The 17,839-nt window shown below is 44.7% G+C and overlaps 1 protein-coding gene across 2 annotated transcripts in view; it reads right to left on the bottom strand.

Annotated features, from left to right (window-relative positions):
- Positions 1–17,839, bottom strand: part of HLCS (holocarboxylase synthetase) — an 862,037-nt gene that overhangs the window by 729,720 nt on the left and 114,478 nt on the right. For both annotated transcript variants that reach the window (XM_085621286.1, XM_085621285.1), the window contains exon 3: positions 7,134–7,293. In XM_085621286.1, the coding sequence (XP_085477412.1) occupies positions 7,134–7,185 (52 nt within the window). In that variant the 5' untranslated portion in view covers positions 7,186–7,293. The remainder of the gene's footprint in view (positions 1–7,133; positions 7,294–17,839) is intronic.

Raw genomic sequence — 17,839 nt, 5'->3', positions numbered from 1 at the left:
TGCAAGAGGCCATCATTCCTAGCAGACGCATCACGGACCAAACTGTGAGAGTTTTGTTTAGTTGGAACTGTGGTGGAGTTACCTGAAAGTTCTGAACTCTAGCGGGATTGGGATAAGCTAATCCGGAGTGTTGAGAATTGCTCCAAAGTAAGGTTGGATTTGGAGAGGTTAAGATGAGACTTAGGGACACTTATTGTAAACCCCAGTCTGTGAAGTAGATCCACTGTCAATTGAATGTACTATTGGCACTGTAGGTGGGTACTGGCTTTGATAAGCCAATTGTCCAGGTATGGGAATACGTGAACATTGTGTCTTCACAGATGTACTGCGACTACTGACAAACATTTTGTAAAAACTCGAGGTGCTGTGGTCTCCACTAACAGTGGAACTTTGAATTAGTAATGATTGCCTGCTATGACAAAACTGAGGTATTTGCGGTGTGCAGGGTGTATTGGTATATGGAAATAGGCATCGTTTAGGTCCAGTGTTGCCATAAAGTCACCATTTTGGAGAACTGGAATAACATACTGTAGAGTTACCATATGGAAATGTTCTGATAGGATGTAGTGGTTGAGAGGTCTGAGATCTAAGATTGGTCTCCGTGACCCCGTCCTTTTTGGGAGTGAGGAACTATAGAGAATATACCCCTGACCCTTGTTGTTGAAGCGGGACAGGTTGTATAGCCCCATTGAGAAGAAGGACTTTGACTTCTTGTTTGAAAAGTATTAGATGATCCTGTGATAACCTGTGAGCATTAGGTGGGATGTTGGGCTGTGCGGTAATGAGCTCCAGACAGTAGCCATGATGGATGACTAGTACCCATTAGTCTGTGGTGATGTACTCCCAGGCTGGGTGGAAAAATTGTAGTCTGGCCTGACAGGTGTGGGGTGGTCTGGGGGACGAAATGAGTAGCTTTGCAGTGGGTGTTGCTCTGCGTGCACAGGCACACCTTCCCCTTACTTTACTGTTTCAGCCTCTGAAGGAGCCTTTACTGTAGGCAGACTGGACTTATTATTGGTAGGAAGTGGAGGCGTCTGTGGTGGTGGATTTATATGCAACACTGTAGCCTGTAAGATGAAAGGACCCCCTAGGAGTTGAGGTCTGTAAAGCTCCCATGGCCTTACCTGCGTCAGTGTCTTTTTCATTTTGTCAAGGGTAGTGTCTACCTGTGGGCGAAAAAGGTGCTCTTTGTCAAAAGGCATTTTTAGTACTGCCTGCTGGACCTCTGGTTTGAACCCAGAACACCTAAGCCATGCGTGTTGTCTAGGAACGCACCCTGGTATCAACACCCCTAAACACTGTGTCCGCCGCAATTAGTGCACATCGGATGGATGTGTTAGTAATCGCCTGACCCTCTGACAATTTGTTGTTCTCTTCTGCATTCTGCTATCCTCTATTGACGTCAGTGCACAGCCCTTTTCCCCATGCCCTTAGAGGCTGAGATGAGCCTGACTTAAAGAAATGCATTGCACATAACCATCTTCATTCAGGGACATTTTATGGATTTTGGGGGCCCAAACACCAAACCTATTTTGGGGGCCCCTGTTCAGAACAGGTTTGAATTTCAATTTCAGCTCTTTCATGCCCTCTTTGGCCAGGTCACCTACAGTATACAGGGGCATTTGTCCACAATCTAAATGTGTTTACATCTAATAGTCAGGGATAGTGGCCTGCGTTTTCAGAATTGTAACACAGCAGCAGTTCACTAACATTACTGCAAATAATATCTGCGACATCCTCCCATTTCTCAAATGTGAGATTCTGTTTTAATGTAAAAGAAACCTTTTTATCGATGTTGCATGAAAAATAAACACAACATTTCTCTTCAAAGTGTCTGCAATAAACTCTCACACATCACCCACTTTTAAAATAAATTAAAGGAAAACGGTATTCAAAACAATCTGTTTAAGAATGAATACAAGATCATGGGGACAAACTCTCTGCGACACAAAGCTGGCTCTTATCAGGGGCCGCCTGAAAGGCTGGTGCCCTGAGCCAGAGCCCACTTTGCCCATGCCTTAAAACGTCTTTGTCTTCAATACTACATTACCAGTACAGTAAGCACTTCCTAGTGTGTTGAGGGAAGAGTATCAGGCCACCGCAGAGAAAAGCAAGAGAGCCGCAGAACAGCCTAAGAGAGCAAATGCCACGAAAAGGAGAGGGACGAGAAGAGTAAGCAGCACACCACTGACCAAACTTACACAGGCACAGTGCACTCCAAACTTCCCGACACTCTGCACTACGGTCAAACATTAATTACTAGACTTACAATCGAAGAACATCATCAAAATCAAACAGGAATCATCTCGACTTTCACAGGTCTCAACAACCACAACAACCCGGGCAGAAACACAGAACCTGCAACAGGACTCCAAGGAAAACCTTTAATAACTGCTTTGTGCTCAATCAAGGGCAACATGAATTAAGTGCAATTTTACAACTTGGAAAGGGGACAAAGAAAGGATGTTAGAACATAGCACTTCAATCAGGTCATAAAGGCTTGATATGCATGAGGAACACCCACTAGTCCTCAAGAATATGATGCACAAGGTCAATAAAAACAAGCATTGTCATAGCCAATAGGTCTCGCATTTGGGACCTTATAAGTATTTAATTATGCATCACAATATCCTTGGTGCAACATCAACTGTTGCATGGCTAAACACTTATAATGTCCCAAAGGCGAGACCTATTGGTTATGCCAATGCTTGTTTAATTTGAAGAGACTACCATATTTTCGCACATGTAATGCACGATGTCTCTAATCGTGAAGGTTTTTCTAAAGATACTTAGTGGAGGGCACCTTCTGTACTTCAGTTAAGTGTAAATGAATGCTTGCTTGCTTGTTTGTTTAAACATGTTTCTGATTGTCAGTTCCCAGTCAAGTAAACCGCAGCACAGTGTTGTTGTTCTCCAGGGGCCCATGCACAGATCAGACAGGCCTCACTATGAGTATCCCTGGTTTGATTAGTTCTTCACATCTACCACTAAACTCACTCTTAGCCATGTGTTCCGGAAGGTTCTGAAGCATGGGTATTGTTTTTTAGTTTTGATTTGATGTTCCGTTATAAAGCTGCAGTAACCTAAGAAATGCAAAAGGGTGTTTGACCGTTCAGAGATTATAACTGTGTTCAAATAGTCCTCCATCATTTTTATAAAACATTAAATGCTATTCCTTAAACAAGTACACTGCAGGCACGATAACTAGGGATCCTAGTTTATGGTATTTATATAAATGTATATTCTTACTTCATTGCCTAATAGGTGTTGCTGCTATACGTATCCATATTGAATACATCTATACATCTTTAGGAAAACATGAGCTGTCGCACTCATTAATTCCAGTCAGTCTGCACAGCTATTGGCTAAGCAGCCATGACTGACACCACTGAGAAATTATTCAAGAAATAGCTTTTTGACGTTTTTTACCATATGTGAAAGAATACAAATACGGATATAGATGGCTTTCTGCCCGTGTTTATCTGTAAAAATCTGCAAAAAACGAAAACTGAGAGCCTTAATGATGGCAAACCTAATCTGGCCAGCAGAAACGGGAAATACATCGGACCCTTTGAAATCCAGTCATGCTTGAAAGGCTCCCGTTCCCAGGAGAAGAGGAAATGGTGTAATGCGTACTTTTAAAATTTGAGTAAAAAATCGTTTTATGCTTTTTAAACTGCACGGGGAATGTCAGCCTTGGATAGAGCCTGCTCTTATTACATGCTTTGTAAGGGTGCATGGGTGTCCATTCTCCCACTGTCTCCTTACTAGGGAAGGAGAAAATGCCCCACTGGGGTTTCCTGCACCTACCTTAAGTGGATTATAAGATGAGACCTACATAGAAATGAAGAATATATGAATAGATCGTTGGTCTGCTCGAAAAGGTACTAAATCCGCCTTGATTTCTGGATTATAACTACGGCTCTCCATGGCAGCTGTATGCAGATGTGAGGGGCTTGGGTACTGTTTGAGGTGAGAGTTGTACTGTTATCTTCAGTTGACATTCCTTATAAGTTGCCCTCATTTCTCTGCAATGCAGTTATCTGCTCGTCCAATTATCCTCCATCCATTTGGCAGCCTTGGGCAGACGACGTGCTGAAAATTAGTCTCAACAAAACAGAAAGGATGGCGCTTTGTTCAGACAGGAGGAATTAATCAACGGAGATAAAAAAAACCTGGTGCATGTCCAAAGCCTCTGAGTGTTTCGACTACTTTCGGGAGGACCGGGAGCGGACGCATAGGTTGCAGGACGCGCTGATCACGAGTTACAAGGAAACACAACTGTGGTTTTCTTCTCCGCCTCTTCTCCCATGAGGCAACTTGTCCAAACTATTAGGGCTTCACTATTGGAAGCAGCCTTTAGACGGTGAAGTGTGACCTATACCACACTCCCGCAGTGGTGACACATTACCAATTGTGGTAAGAACGGAGCCCATTATTCTTCTATCTAGGTCCTGATGAATGCCGCGGACCCTTCGGGGCCACCCAGGCAGAAACATGTCGACCATCCACAAGATCATTCACTAGATGGTTGGGAACAATAAACATCCCAATCACCGTCGCACTTATATTTTAATATCATATAGTTTTCATCTCACATTAAAGAATTGCTACTGGCTACTATAATGATTTTTAACTTCACTCACATAGTCACGGGCCCCCACTCCATCACTTAGAAGTGCATCCTTGTCGTCAAGTGTATGCCCGTCCTCCATCAAACGAAGGTTTTGGAGGGCGAGGACTGGTCAATGATGAAGCATGACACCAGGTGGTGTGTGAGACCAGTCCGTATCTTTTTGTGAAATGCCCACACTCACGACGTTCTTGTAACTCGTTTGGGTTATCACACTAGGAGCAGCTCTTTTGTGATGAACACTGTTTCAACTACTTTGTCAGTGAGTGACTCGAGAAGCCTAGCTCAGTCGCGCATTCAAACGCTGCTCTGACGCGGCCAATGAGACGGCAGCATTCATGGCACTTCAACTCAACTCGGCCACGGAAATGATGTCTCCTGAAAGCAGCTGTTCGCATTGGCCAGAGAATTATAGCGAGCACCAGTGCCTAATTTGTAAACAAGCGCTGCCCCGCGGCCGCGAAAGTTAAAGTCCATCTACAGCGTTTACCTTACGGGAGCGAGCAGCGGCGGGCCCGATTATTGCAAACAGATGGCGCCACTGCTCGCTCCCGCAAGGTAAACGCCGTACATGCAAGAGGGCTCATTAGAAACAGTGTAGTACATGCACGAGTTTCCCAAAAAAGTACAGAATGATTCCAAAAGGTCACTCCAAAGCAGCACTTGCGCGCTGCCTAGGCAAGACCTAAAAAGTGTTGTGAAAACTATTATGGATACCCACTATGTGTGGTGATTCTGCACATGCCAGACAGAACTACAGACTGTCCTCACCTCCACCACGCTTATGAGAAGACTGCGACCTAGACTCGGAAGGAACGTGCTCCTATCTGGTTCTCTACAAAATTCGTACAGTTAGAAATACGGCAAAGATATATAGAAGAAATCAGGACTTGGCCACTGAGTCCATTGTGTCAAGATCAAACCTAAGGAGTGGTTTAGCAGCTCCAAAACCATCATGCAAAGTAGCAGCTCACATGATCAGGAAGAAGCTGGACCATCATCTGCACCATCTCCCAAAGAGCACGGGCGTGGTGAGCCAGAAGGCGTATGATATTACAAAGGCGGAGGACCAGACCCCCTAATAAGATAACATTCTTCCCCAGTGCATCAAACCACTTCCAGTGATCACCCCACAAGTTAAAGAGGAAGGGCTGTTATCAACTAAGGGTAACAGCCATGGACAAAAGGGTGTATAACAGGCTTGGATACTCCTTAGGACCTGAAGGCACACCTGAGAAAGAGGACCAGCAAACCATGGGTGAACACCACCACCTGAGCGGGATCAACACCAGGTGGCGCAAACACAAGGAGAGGACACCAGAACAGAGCCTAGCACAAGCATCAAGCCTTTTGAGGTTGAGAACGACACCTGATAAGAGGAACAAGTTTGAACTAGACCAACGTAAAGAGGCTGATGGAGGAGGATTTCAACAAGGACGACGAGCCCTGGAAATTATCTTGGGAGCTGGATCCAGATTGAGATCTGGACTGACAACGTACTTTACATCCAACGTATTCCATCAGGGGTATACCTGGTGACCACTGGAGCCTGCAAAAAAAAAAAAAAAAGAGCCAAACCAGTCTAAAATGCACAGTGAAGCTGCAAGGATAAAAAGATACTAACAAGGGATCTCACACAACCAGAAACAAATCTACAGCACTACAAAAATCTTCAAAAGAATTTTAGAAAATGGCATATTATATGAGCATCTAAGGGCAGGAGGAAACGGCAGCTCAGGTCAGAGCACAGAGTAGTGCCATATATGTCTCCGAGACGTTACATCCAGGAGCGCCAGAACAAAGTTGGATCCGTGGCACCACCCGATGTTTCAAAATTTCTGTATCTAGACTTCACTTGAGGGAGGTTCATGAGGTGAGGAATCTGAAAAGAGAAGTATCTATCAGAATTGTTACTTAAGGATACGTTCTCAGTGCCTTGTGTGTTTTTGAGTATGGATGCTTAGGAAAGATGGACATACCTCCTTATAACCTTTACCTCTTGACAACATATTTAGGATGTTCAGCGTTCAGCATTCACTAAAATGTTCCTATTTGAACCGAATAGAGGCCCCTTCATTTTAAGAGGTTTTCCCTCATCACTTAATATATCAAAATTGACTTAAACTTCAGAAAAATATTAGTGTTCCTTTCCATCTAAAGTCTAGACATAAAGTACGGGTGGCTGATGCTGATCGATGCTCTTAAAATATGTACTTTGTTTACAACAGAAAAACACCCCTCATTCATACTGTGAATATCATGAAGTTGCTGTTAAATCTCATGCTCTCCATTTGTTCTTGCATAATAAAGGCATTAATGTCAAGGCCATGTGTGCAATCTGATCTTCTGTTGGAACTTCTTATTCAAGCCATATGGTCTCCCACTTTACAGGTTCCACCTTTAAAAGCAATTTAAATTAGCCAGCTTGTAATATTAAAATAACATTAATAATAAAAGGAACATTTGTTACAAACTAGAAACTTTAGGTGTAAACACTTACAAACTATCTTCTGTGGAACCATTCCATTATCCATTTGCAGCCTGTTTTCCATGAATGCTATTCCCAGAATGCTGAAATTGTCCACACTTGCTTCAGCAATTAATTCACTTGGATCTCCAGGATTATATGCCACTGGTAAACAGTAATCTGACCACTTGATCTAAGAAGAGATAACAACGCACACAGTTACTTCTGGAAATAAGAGGGCTGAGGGGACAGGGGCCGGAAGAAAGGCACATATTAGCCATAGTACAGTTTAGAATTCTAAATTACAACTCATTTATGATTTCGGTATTTTAGTTGCACTTTTCAACTAATGCTGTTTATTGTACTGTGTGCAAATGTCTATTTAGGAAAGAACAGATAATGATACCCATGACACAAATTACCATCATCCACCCACTGCGATCTGAGCTGGAGGTTTGATGAAAAACACACTCCTTCTCTAGCTTGAGGTACAATGACCTTTAGTACACTAGAAATGACTTGCAGATGAAGCTAGTCTTCTTAATGTCCATCTTTCCAGTCCCTCACCTGACTGCAAGCTCCTTTCCTCCCTTAAATGATTACTCTCCACTAAGCACGAAAGTGAATTACGGGTGCCAAGATTGAGAACGTCGTCTCTCCAATAAAATAACCAACCTTCACAGTTTCTGTTCAATATTTTTGATCCTTATTCTTGTTTTTATATAACTTCTATTTTATTAGGCAATTCACTAGAAGCATTTACATAGGTAAACCATCATGGGAAACATAAGTGTAAGAGTCTGTTACTGCCAAGCTGTCGATGGTCAATGTAGTAAAGATCCAAATCTTAGATTGGAGGTAGGTGATGCCCTGTAAAAATACACCAACTTCTGTGGTCCCCCACAGGAGGGGAAACTTTCTGCTCAGGTCCTAGTAGACAGATTTCACAGAGGTCACAGGTAATTATACACAAATAATAAACAGTATAAACTTGAGCATGGGGAAAGATGAATGGTGAGGCAAGCATATGGTACAAAACAAGCATATTGGCAATAGAAGCATTGGGTGGATTTCTAAAGAGTCCATGTTGTCATACGACAGGTACCCCCAAGTTGAATTAATGACCAATATGTGGGAAGATCAGCCAGGTCTACTCACCTCCAACCCCACCCAATAGATGTTCCAAAAGAGGGGGGTCACCCTAACTATCCATCCCAGCTGTGACTAATTACTCTTGAAGTGAGGGACTTATTTAGAACCAGCCCAAGACTCTGGCACCACTGAAGGACAACTGTGATGTGATGTACCTGATAAGCAGGTACATCACATCTTGATCAAGCCACTCTTCAAAACCCCTAGGACGGAAACTTGATGCATATCCTGCACTAGCAAGCCTTATAACCACACTGATTCCATCAAAAACAAAAAGGTGAATACTCTCCTTTGAGTGGTCCATAGTCATATTTTTATTGTACCGTTAATAAAAACCGTTACAAAAAAAGAGAAATATATAATGCTAAGAAATATTAAAATCTTTCCAATAATAGTCAGTGTTAAAATGCTAGGGCTCCTACGATGTTATGCTAAGTCCATAGTGAGGATATTGATGATCAGCCTCGTTTGCATCGCTTGCCATGCTGGCGCGTTGCAGCCATGTACTGGATTGCACCTTTGAGTGCAAACCTTCAGCCTGATGCCTACACAGAGGTGTACTCTTACACCTTTCCTAGCCTTGTCTCCTTCCTCTTGGAGGTATGTGCAAAGGACTGAGACATGGAACGGAGTCAAGTGAGACTTCAGATACTAAGATTCCAATAGTCATTACTCTTCTGCTCCAAGGGCTCTGGATCGCCCCTCTCCCCACCTGCCACAATTGGGCATCTTGACTTTGGGGTACCCCTCTCTTCTGTCACCATAAGAATGTTATGCATATAAGAACCATACGAGATGCAGAGATCAACTCACAGAGCACTAGTATCACTATCCTCACTTCTGTGGAGCATTTCTTGAATCGTCCTGCCTCCTGGTGGCACTGGACATGGTACTCCCTGCACCACCTGCCAAACTCCCACTAAGTGAGAAATCGCACAGTGATGAGGTGCAACGTCATCTTCTCGCACCTTCAAACAACTAGTGGTCTCTGAAGTGCTCAATAGTGGAAATAGATGTGAATGCACATTGTAGCAGAAACAAAATACATCAGCCTGGAGCGGAGCTTAAAGAAATTGCAGCAGTTGGAACTCAAGGGGAAAAATAGAATGGAATATCTTGAATCTTGCCTCATAGGTTTAATCATGAGATTAGACTTCATTGAACTATATCAAAGGCTACACATCTCTGAACTATGACTTTGATATGGCTGTCTAAACATGACATCTAATTGGGGGCAGGATATTTGGCACTTAAACCAGAAGATCACCGATTTAAAGAGCAGATCAAAGAGCAACAATTTAAGATTTTATGGAATGCCAGAAAAGGTGAAAGGAGGCGATCAGAAGACCTTCTCTGCACAATTCCTACAAACATTGATAAATATGGTCTTTGCACCACCTCTTGTATCACAAAGGCCCACAGGATAAAAACTAACTGTCCAGTCCAAACCAAGAGCCATCCGCACATGCTTTCTTTGACACCAACAAGCAAGGCCGGTACTACAGTTGGCAAAAAACAAGACTCCATTACTCATTATGTTCAGCCCATTCAAATTTCAGCAGACTTTTCCGTAGCAACGAATCTCAAATGAGGGGTCTTCTATGCACTTCACCCTGATCTAAAAAAGAGGAACATTAAAAGCAGGCTCTTGGAACCAGTCACAGGTCTGCTCACAGTGGATGTAAAGGACTGGATATTCGGAGCTGAATCACCTCAATTGCTTTCTGGAAGCCTGACAACCCTCTGACATGGACACATCAATGTAACAATCATATAAGGGGCAAGACAACTCCTCCCATACAAGATCCCACCAGCCTCATGGTAATCAGAACCACAACCAACATCAATGTTGCTCAGAAAGTGCTGGGCTGTTTTAAGTGATTGACTCGTAATGAGAGACGGATGTAGATCACCGTTGAAATCCTCAATCAAGGGCTCTACTGCTGCCAGTTATTGACCATCTAAGCAAGGTATTGAGCAAAACTCAGTCACACAGGAACCTGTTGGCATTACCATGAAGAGGAGGAGGTACTCTGCCTCATTTTTTATGTTACAGAGAAGGGTATACCCAATTAATGTCACTGGGACCTGGGAGTATAGCGGTACATTGAGAGAGTGGTCCCAGTACACGTTTTTTTTTAAAACAGAGAAAACAGTGACTACACAAATTGAAGAAAGCATAAAACTGAAACAATCAATCTAAATAGTGCACTGTTGCTTACTCACAATGAACCTGTAGATATACTTTACATGCAAGTTGCATTATTTGTTCAAAAATAATTTTTTGCCCCAAAGAGTGAGAGGGAAGTGGATGGGGGAGGGGAAAGGTACTGATGAATTATCGTGCAAATTGATGTGTATTGGGAAGGAGGTAGAGTGCTGGTCTGGTGATCCTGATCAACAGAAATGTATAACCGGCTTCTCTCAGAGCCACAGTAAATGCAACAAATGTCATGGGTTTACATAACCATGCTTAAATGCCATTGAATAACATATTTTCTGAAGCGTAAGCTGGCAGGTCTGAAAGATGTCGACGTTTCGACCACGCAGTGTTATAGGTGTCTGGTAAACCTTAATTCGGGTCTTCCTCCGGACAAGGGGATGAGGAGGAGGAGGGAGGGGCACCTAGGACATCAACAGAAACGAGGATTTAGTTGGTCTGAACACAAGTAGATAAGTTACAAAGCATGCACAAAGGGACAAGGGTTTACCGTGAAGGAGAATCACGGAGGGATTATCGCGGTCACATGGGCGCGTAGGCTCCACAGTGAGGAGAACGGAAAAGGCATCTGAATGACCTAAAGCAGATAAAGTTACAAATGTAAAAGATGCCGGGCTGGGAGGCCTCGGATGCGCTAGTTGGGTAGAGTCGCATTAAAAATGCAACAATCTACGAATACATAAACAAAAAACAAGACCCAGTGTATTAAAAAACGACAAACCCTCGGTGCATGATAACCGAGCTCGCAACCCATTGGGCTGTCAAGAGGAAATACCTGTGGGCGGAGAACAATATCGTCCGATCAGTGTCGGTCGTCTCTGTGGAAAGGAAAAAGGAAACTTGTATGAGTCCGGGCTCAAGGGCCATGGTGTGCAACAGGGGCAGAAGACAGGCGGTCGGGAAGTCAGGCGTGTTAAATCACACACTCACCGACATATCGATCTGCCAAGTCCGTCCTGTGGAAGGGGACCGGATGGATGACAGAGCAGCTTAAATGAGCAATCGATTGCTCCGTACGTGCACGTAGTCACACGTAGGATGCGAATGTGTCACATGGGGGCGGTAGGTAAGTGAGGAAAGACTTACATCCACAACTTACGGAAATAATTGCATAATAGCGCTGGTGAAGTTTAAATAAGAATAAATAAAAATTGACTCCTGTGAATCTATTGGAGCGGGAGGAATTGGCAAAGTTGAGTGAATCGGCGTGGGCTAAATAAATAGCTCACAGCTGATTAGAAAAACAACATAAAGGTGCCCTGCAGAAGGCAACCAGAGTTCTAAGAATGATCCTCTACCGGATGTGTGTGAGGGTCAAGGCCACAATGTTAGGCATGAGTGGAAAAACCGCATATATCCTGCAAATCCAAGCTACAGTGGTAGTGAACATACGGGGTTAGCCCTGGCGCGTACCTCTCACACAGGAGGGTAAGGCGTTTACAATCATAGTTGGTGAGTCATGATATGGCTGATGTATACCTCTCACAATGGAGGGTAACACATCCGTGGAGGACATACCAACGGCATTAAATAACATGTCAGTGCTGTATATAGTACATAAGTTGTCATGGCATGTAACATCAGCTTACACAGAAAACACAGTGCATTAAATTCCTCGGAAAAGACATAACTTTGAAACCAGGAGGGTAAGCTGTTGACGGAATAAATCATATTAATGACAGTGGGTGTTGGCCGATGTGTACCTCTCACACAGGAGGGTAAAACCTCGGAGGAAAACATGTCTGTGGCATTAGATCACATGTCAGTACATGGTTGAGCATAAAGTGTTACGGCGTTGCATCACCCGCACACACAGAGAGAAAATGGGAGTACCGTTGTGCCAGGGTGCCTTGGAAAAGACACGTACCTCTCAACGCAGGAGGGTAAAGTGTCATTAGACGGCATGCCCCTAGCTAAAAAAGGGGTCTGTGTCAGCTGCATAATCCTGATTAATTCATCATGGACAAAGTGTTGATAGTTGTGCGTGGCTACAGTCAACTTCGTTCAGACCATTGTTTATTGAGTCCAACAAGGACATCCACTTTGATTCCCTTGTATTCAAAATCGAGCCAATGTTGCCTCCTCTGGGTCCCAAAGTCGTCTTTTCCAGAACCAACCATTGGAAACATTTTCAGGGGCATGGCCCGCTTCTATGAAATGATCTACTGGGGCGCCCCAGGCACCTCACAGCGTATGTGGCTGCAATGTTGTAGCACCCTTACTTTGATTTTCTGCTGGGTCTGGCCGATGTAGATTAGGCCACATGTCATTTACGTGATCATGTGCCCATTACTTGTGTTGCAGTTGGTGTATGACTTTAGTGGGATCATGTGATGTTTGTATTCGAATTGTTTAGTCTGAATGGTGGTAGCACATGCCTTGCATTGACCACGTCTATGGGGGCCAAGGACAGGTGGTAGATTTCATATGGATTGTATAGTCGCAGGCTCAAGAGACTTCAAAAATGAACGAACAATATGATCTCTTATGCTTTTGTCCTTTTTGTATGAATGCATCGGTAGGGATTCTTGTTGTATGTCATCGGATATCAGGCCCCAATGTTTGTTTATGACCTTCTTGATGGCATTACTTCTAGTAGAAAAGGTAGTGACGGATATCATCCTCTGGTCCCCCAGATCAGTTTTCTCTTTGGGTTGCAGTAGAGTTACAAGGGGGCTGAACCAAGCCCGCTTTCTGGCCTTTTTTATCAATCTAGGCGGGTATCCTTGTTCCATAAATCGGTTGGTAGGGTCTTCTGATTCAAGCATGTAATCTGTTTTCCTAGAGCAGTTCCTGCGGATGCGCAGGAACTGCCCGAAAGGCAGATTGTCTCTAAGGCCTCTCGGGTGGTAGCTGTTATACTGCAGGAGTGAATTGAGCTCTGCTGGTTTGCGGTAGAGTGTTGTGTAGAGCTTGTCTCCCTCTACGTTTATGCTGATATCAAGAAAATCTATCAGTTGGGCGTCTGATTGTGGGGTGAATTGAATGTCTGGTGTTCTCCGATTGTGCCAGGTGTGAAAAGATAGCAATTCTGATGTATTGCCAGTCCAGATCATCAAAATATCATCAATATACCATATCCACATTGTTACCATATGGATTGGATTCATTGAAGATATAGTTCCTTTCAAAATTGTCCATGAAAATGATGGTTAAACCCGGGGCGAAAGTTGCCCCCATAGCTACTCCCTTGGTCTGTAGGTAGGAATTGTTGAATTTTTTATGGGCATGTCCATCATTGTGAACAAGTGCCAGTCTATATACGACGATCTGTCCGGTACAGTAAACCTCACTCCCAGATCTTCTGCGTGACGGGTGACGCTGCACGACCTCTGAGCTGTACTGAAAATACCATCCATTGGAGGAGATGACCAGTGATTGCAAAGATCTGTCTTTTACAACACTGGACGTCTGCCTTTATACCATCACACACTGCATGATACAACCAGATGTGCCTGATAGCAGAGGTTTGAAAGGCTCATCTACTGGCTGAAAGACCAAGCAGAAAAATTCGAGAAAATCTTGGCACAGTTCCTGTCAACTACTGCCCACCGATTCCATGGATCTGTTATCACTCTGTCAAACACTTGTATGTGACCCTGGAGCAGAGGTTTGTTTTCATTTTCATACGATGCGCATTCCCGCTTCCATCGCTTTATGAACATCATGCGCTATGCTACCCTCAGTCTGGTTGGTACCAGTGATGTATGGACCTCGCATTCATGGTAGGGGCATCTACCCGTCATATACATACATTACTCCTCTTTACCCTATTTGTGCACACACATCACCCTACACACCTTCCATTACGAAGTTTGTCACCACATTCTAGGAGCTAATGTGAGAGGTGAAATGTGACTGTAAGATGCAGTGATGGCCTACTTATCTAGAATGTTCTGTCGTTATTCGTCAGCCTGTATGGTTAGTTTTTAACAGAATGGACAACTACTCGTCCTTTGCACAAACACATAGGTTCTTTGCATAGGATTATGGACTAAGGTTGCTAAGGAAATGCTGTAAAGAAGGCAAGAAATCCGGCAGAGTATTGGAGGTAAAGGTGTGTGCACATGGAAGGTTCTGAGAATATAAAATAAAAAAATAGAGGAAATTGGACCCATGTCACAGAGTAAAGGAAATATGCAGTGGAACCAGAGAAAAGGGACATACAAGAGCAAAGTGAACAAATCACACCAGTGAATGCACTGGAGTAAACCACACATGGTGGGGGCATTGAGTGGAAAAGAAACACCGAGGAGGAGGGCACACATCACACAAGATGGAGACAGAAGCTGCATGCCCGAAGAAAAAATTATTGGAGTGCATGGAATTTTGGGCCGATTTTAAGAGGAGCATGGGGTGCATTCAAAAATAGGGCAAGAAGCCAACAATGGAGTAGCTCGTTAAAAACACCTGGAACACAAAATAAGGTGTGCACTATGTATGCAACGTTATCGTCCATTTCTCATGAAACCCACCATCAAATGTGTCCAAAGCGAGGTGAAGTTAAAAGGGCACGGTCTCCCAAAACGAACCAGTTAACAATTCCAAGAGGCACCCTAGGGTCGCCATCGCTGTGCGTTAAAGGGACTCTGACCCTAAACAGCAACGAAAACAAAAGTGGAGCCGTTGGAAAGTTTTGAAGGACGCCCACCTCTCGTAGAAACAAAAGGTTTGCCCTTTCCGAGCCTCCTTAACAGAACATTTCCTTTTTGCCTGAAAAGAAAACTGGAAGCATCACTTTCAGCCCGGCCAGTGCAATTAACTCTGGGCCTGAAGTAAAGCCGCGGCTCCGGGATCAGGTTGCCGTCTCGCAGAGACAGTTCCGCCTGGAGTGCATCCTCCGTGGCCGAGTATGTCAGGACATGGCCCATGGGCCAGAGGACAACCAAAACAAGGCCGCTAATCTGATCAAAGTATTGTCGGGCGGCACCCGATACCAGGTACAGGGCCCGCCTTCCTGTCAGCCGCCCAGAAGGTAAACAGGGGCACTTCACAGCCGGGCATCTCTCTGGGAAGACAGGAAAGGGCTGAGGTGCTCGCGTCCCGGGATCAAAGCAGAGGGAGGCCGGCTTAGAGCAGCAACAGGATTTCCCACAGCAGGCGAGCGGCACAGGCCATTGTGCTGGGCAACCAAAGCCCTTCCCTGCTCCATCGAGCCTGCCGACCCCGTGACACTTGCTAGTTGTTTCCGTTAACCCGAGCGACCAGTGTGCAGGGGGCAAATGAACCGTGCAAGTTATAGAATGGAAAAAAACGGAAACACAAAAAAAAAAGTACAGCGTTAGGACAGGGTGCTGCCCGAGTGCGCGGGATCAAGTAACCTTGAGAAGTACTGTCCGGCTGAAGCACTGTGACAGGCCCCCACCCATGGGTGCCAGGCGGGCTGCTTCACTGGATACCAGCAACGAAGGTCTGCTCTGAGCAGCCTTTTAGTTCCGGTACTAAAATGAGCGTTTTCATCGAAATCCAGATGGCTTAAACCTATCGTATCCCAGGCAAGAACTGTAAGATTATAAAACCCCTATTAAATGAGGCTCCCGCTATCGGTTAATTCCGTAGCATGAGAGCTCCCTCCTCCTGCAGTGTACCACAGGCGAGAGGCTATTGATAACAATATTGCGACACTCAGGAAGCATTATCCGAGGATGAAGAAAGAATGGAGGGTGCCTTGCGCCAGGTACCTCGCACTCACTTTTAAAAAGAACGCTGTATTCTTTTTGTTCGTTTTAAGTGTACCACATACACCGGCCAACACGTTTTTTTCGCGAGCTATATACATACACTGCAATATTCAAGACTGTAAAAGGACAGTTCCGTACCAGAGCTTCACGTAAACGCTGAACTCATTCCATTCTCAGACTAATTACTGATGCCATCTCGCATGACATCGATTTGCACCAGTCCCTTCGCACTAACAGCAGCACAACCCAGGCGATTTACCACAGAGATGCAGTGGGGACGAAACAGGCCTTCGCGCCCATGTTTTTCCAGTCGGAGCACCTTGATATTACACACGCGGTCTCAGATGCTTGGGACGTGAGCCTTCTACTACGGGACGCTGGGACACGCTCTTGCGTGATTCCAGGGGGTTCCTGCAGCGCCTCGAAACTCTTCCAAAGCTGGTATCCTCAGTTTGGATCTAGACAGCTGCCCTGCCGACTCTTTGCATCTCCTGGTCCGTTCATGCCCTCTATAGGACCTCTAACTAGGGTGCATTCCTGCTCCCCGTTTTCATGGTCAGCGGTTCGCTCCTCTCCCTCCATACACTGGCCATACACCTTCCTCTTCTTCCAGGTGCGGGCACAGTACGAGGGTTCCATTCCACCCCAGAACCACTCTTAACCTGGAGAAATACAGGAACTTTCATAGTTTTGCTGCTGATAAAACATTCCTCTTTGCTGGTTCAGCAGACCTTCTCCAGAAATCCTGATGAATGCATGGGAACCGAATGCTGGTGCGAAGCCAGAGACAACCAAGCAAGGGTGCCAGGTTCAAACATCATACCCCACACAAAGAGGCACACACGGTGGAAGGCAGAAGGCTTTCTTCCTCGTCCTTCACAAAACTATTTAAGAACAGATTTCAAAGAAGGCAGAGCCAACCCCTTAAGTGGCACCTCTGTAATGTCTACACGGAGTCCTTGGCAACGTGTGCATAAAAGTGAAGTCCTAAAATGGCCACAACATGTGAATTGGTCCGCACACAGGTCAGGCCGCCTGGGTGGGAGGTTACCCATTTCTTGGAAGATCTGGGAGTATACCTGCTGAGGCAGTCATAAGAGTTTTGGTCAGTCTTCTGTGTTCAAGTAAGAGCCTCTGCTGAATCTATATTGCAGCCATGATCCAGACTGCTATGTTTCTAAGGCACAGGATTGGGGTTTAATCCTACTACCATTTATTTACTTGATTTGTACAGCGCATGGCTACCTAAAAAAGATTTCCTCACGAAATCAAGCCAGCCAGCATTTCCAAGAGCCAAGGATAACTGTTAAAGAAGAAGAGGAAACATCCATGTTTTGAGCAATTTGCGGAAAGCTGTGAGCGATTTGCAGACTCTCAGTGTTAGTGGCTAAGTGTTCCACAACTGTGGTCCCAGATACACAAATGCCCAACCACCTTGACAGGTTCTCCTAATTATAGGAACCACTGCAAGCTCCTGATGGCTAGAGCAGAGCAAGCGTTTGGGTGTATGCCAAGACACAAAAGGTCTCAGATACATGGGCCCTGTGTTGGAAAGACACTTATGCATATAGCAGAAGGCTCTGAATTGAACTAGACATTCAACTTGCACATTCAAATGGTAGCCAGCAAAGAGTATGTAACATACTGGCTGATGAGGTGAGTCTGGGTGGGTGAAAGAGAAGCCA

Source organism: Triturus cristatus, chromosome 8, assembly GCF_964204655.1.
Source record: "Triturus cristatus chromosome 8, aTriCri1.1, whole genome shotgun sequence".
NCBI classification, from domain to species: Eukaryota; Metazoa; Chordata; class Amphibia; order Caudata; family Salamandridae; genus Triturus; species Triturus cristatus.
Note: the sequence above shows the minus strand (reverse complement) of the source record. Positions and strands in the feature narration are given on the sequence as shown.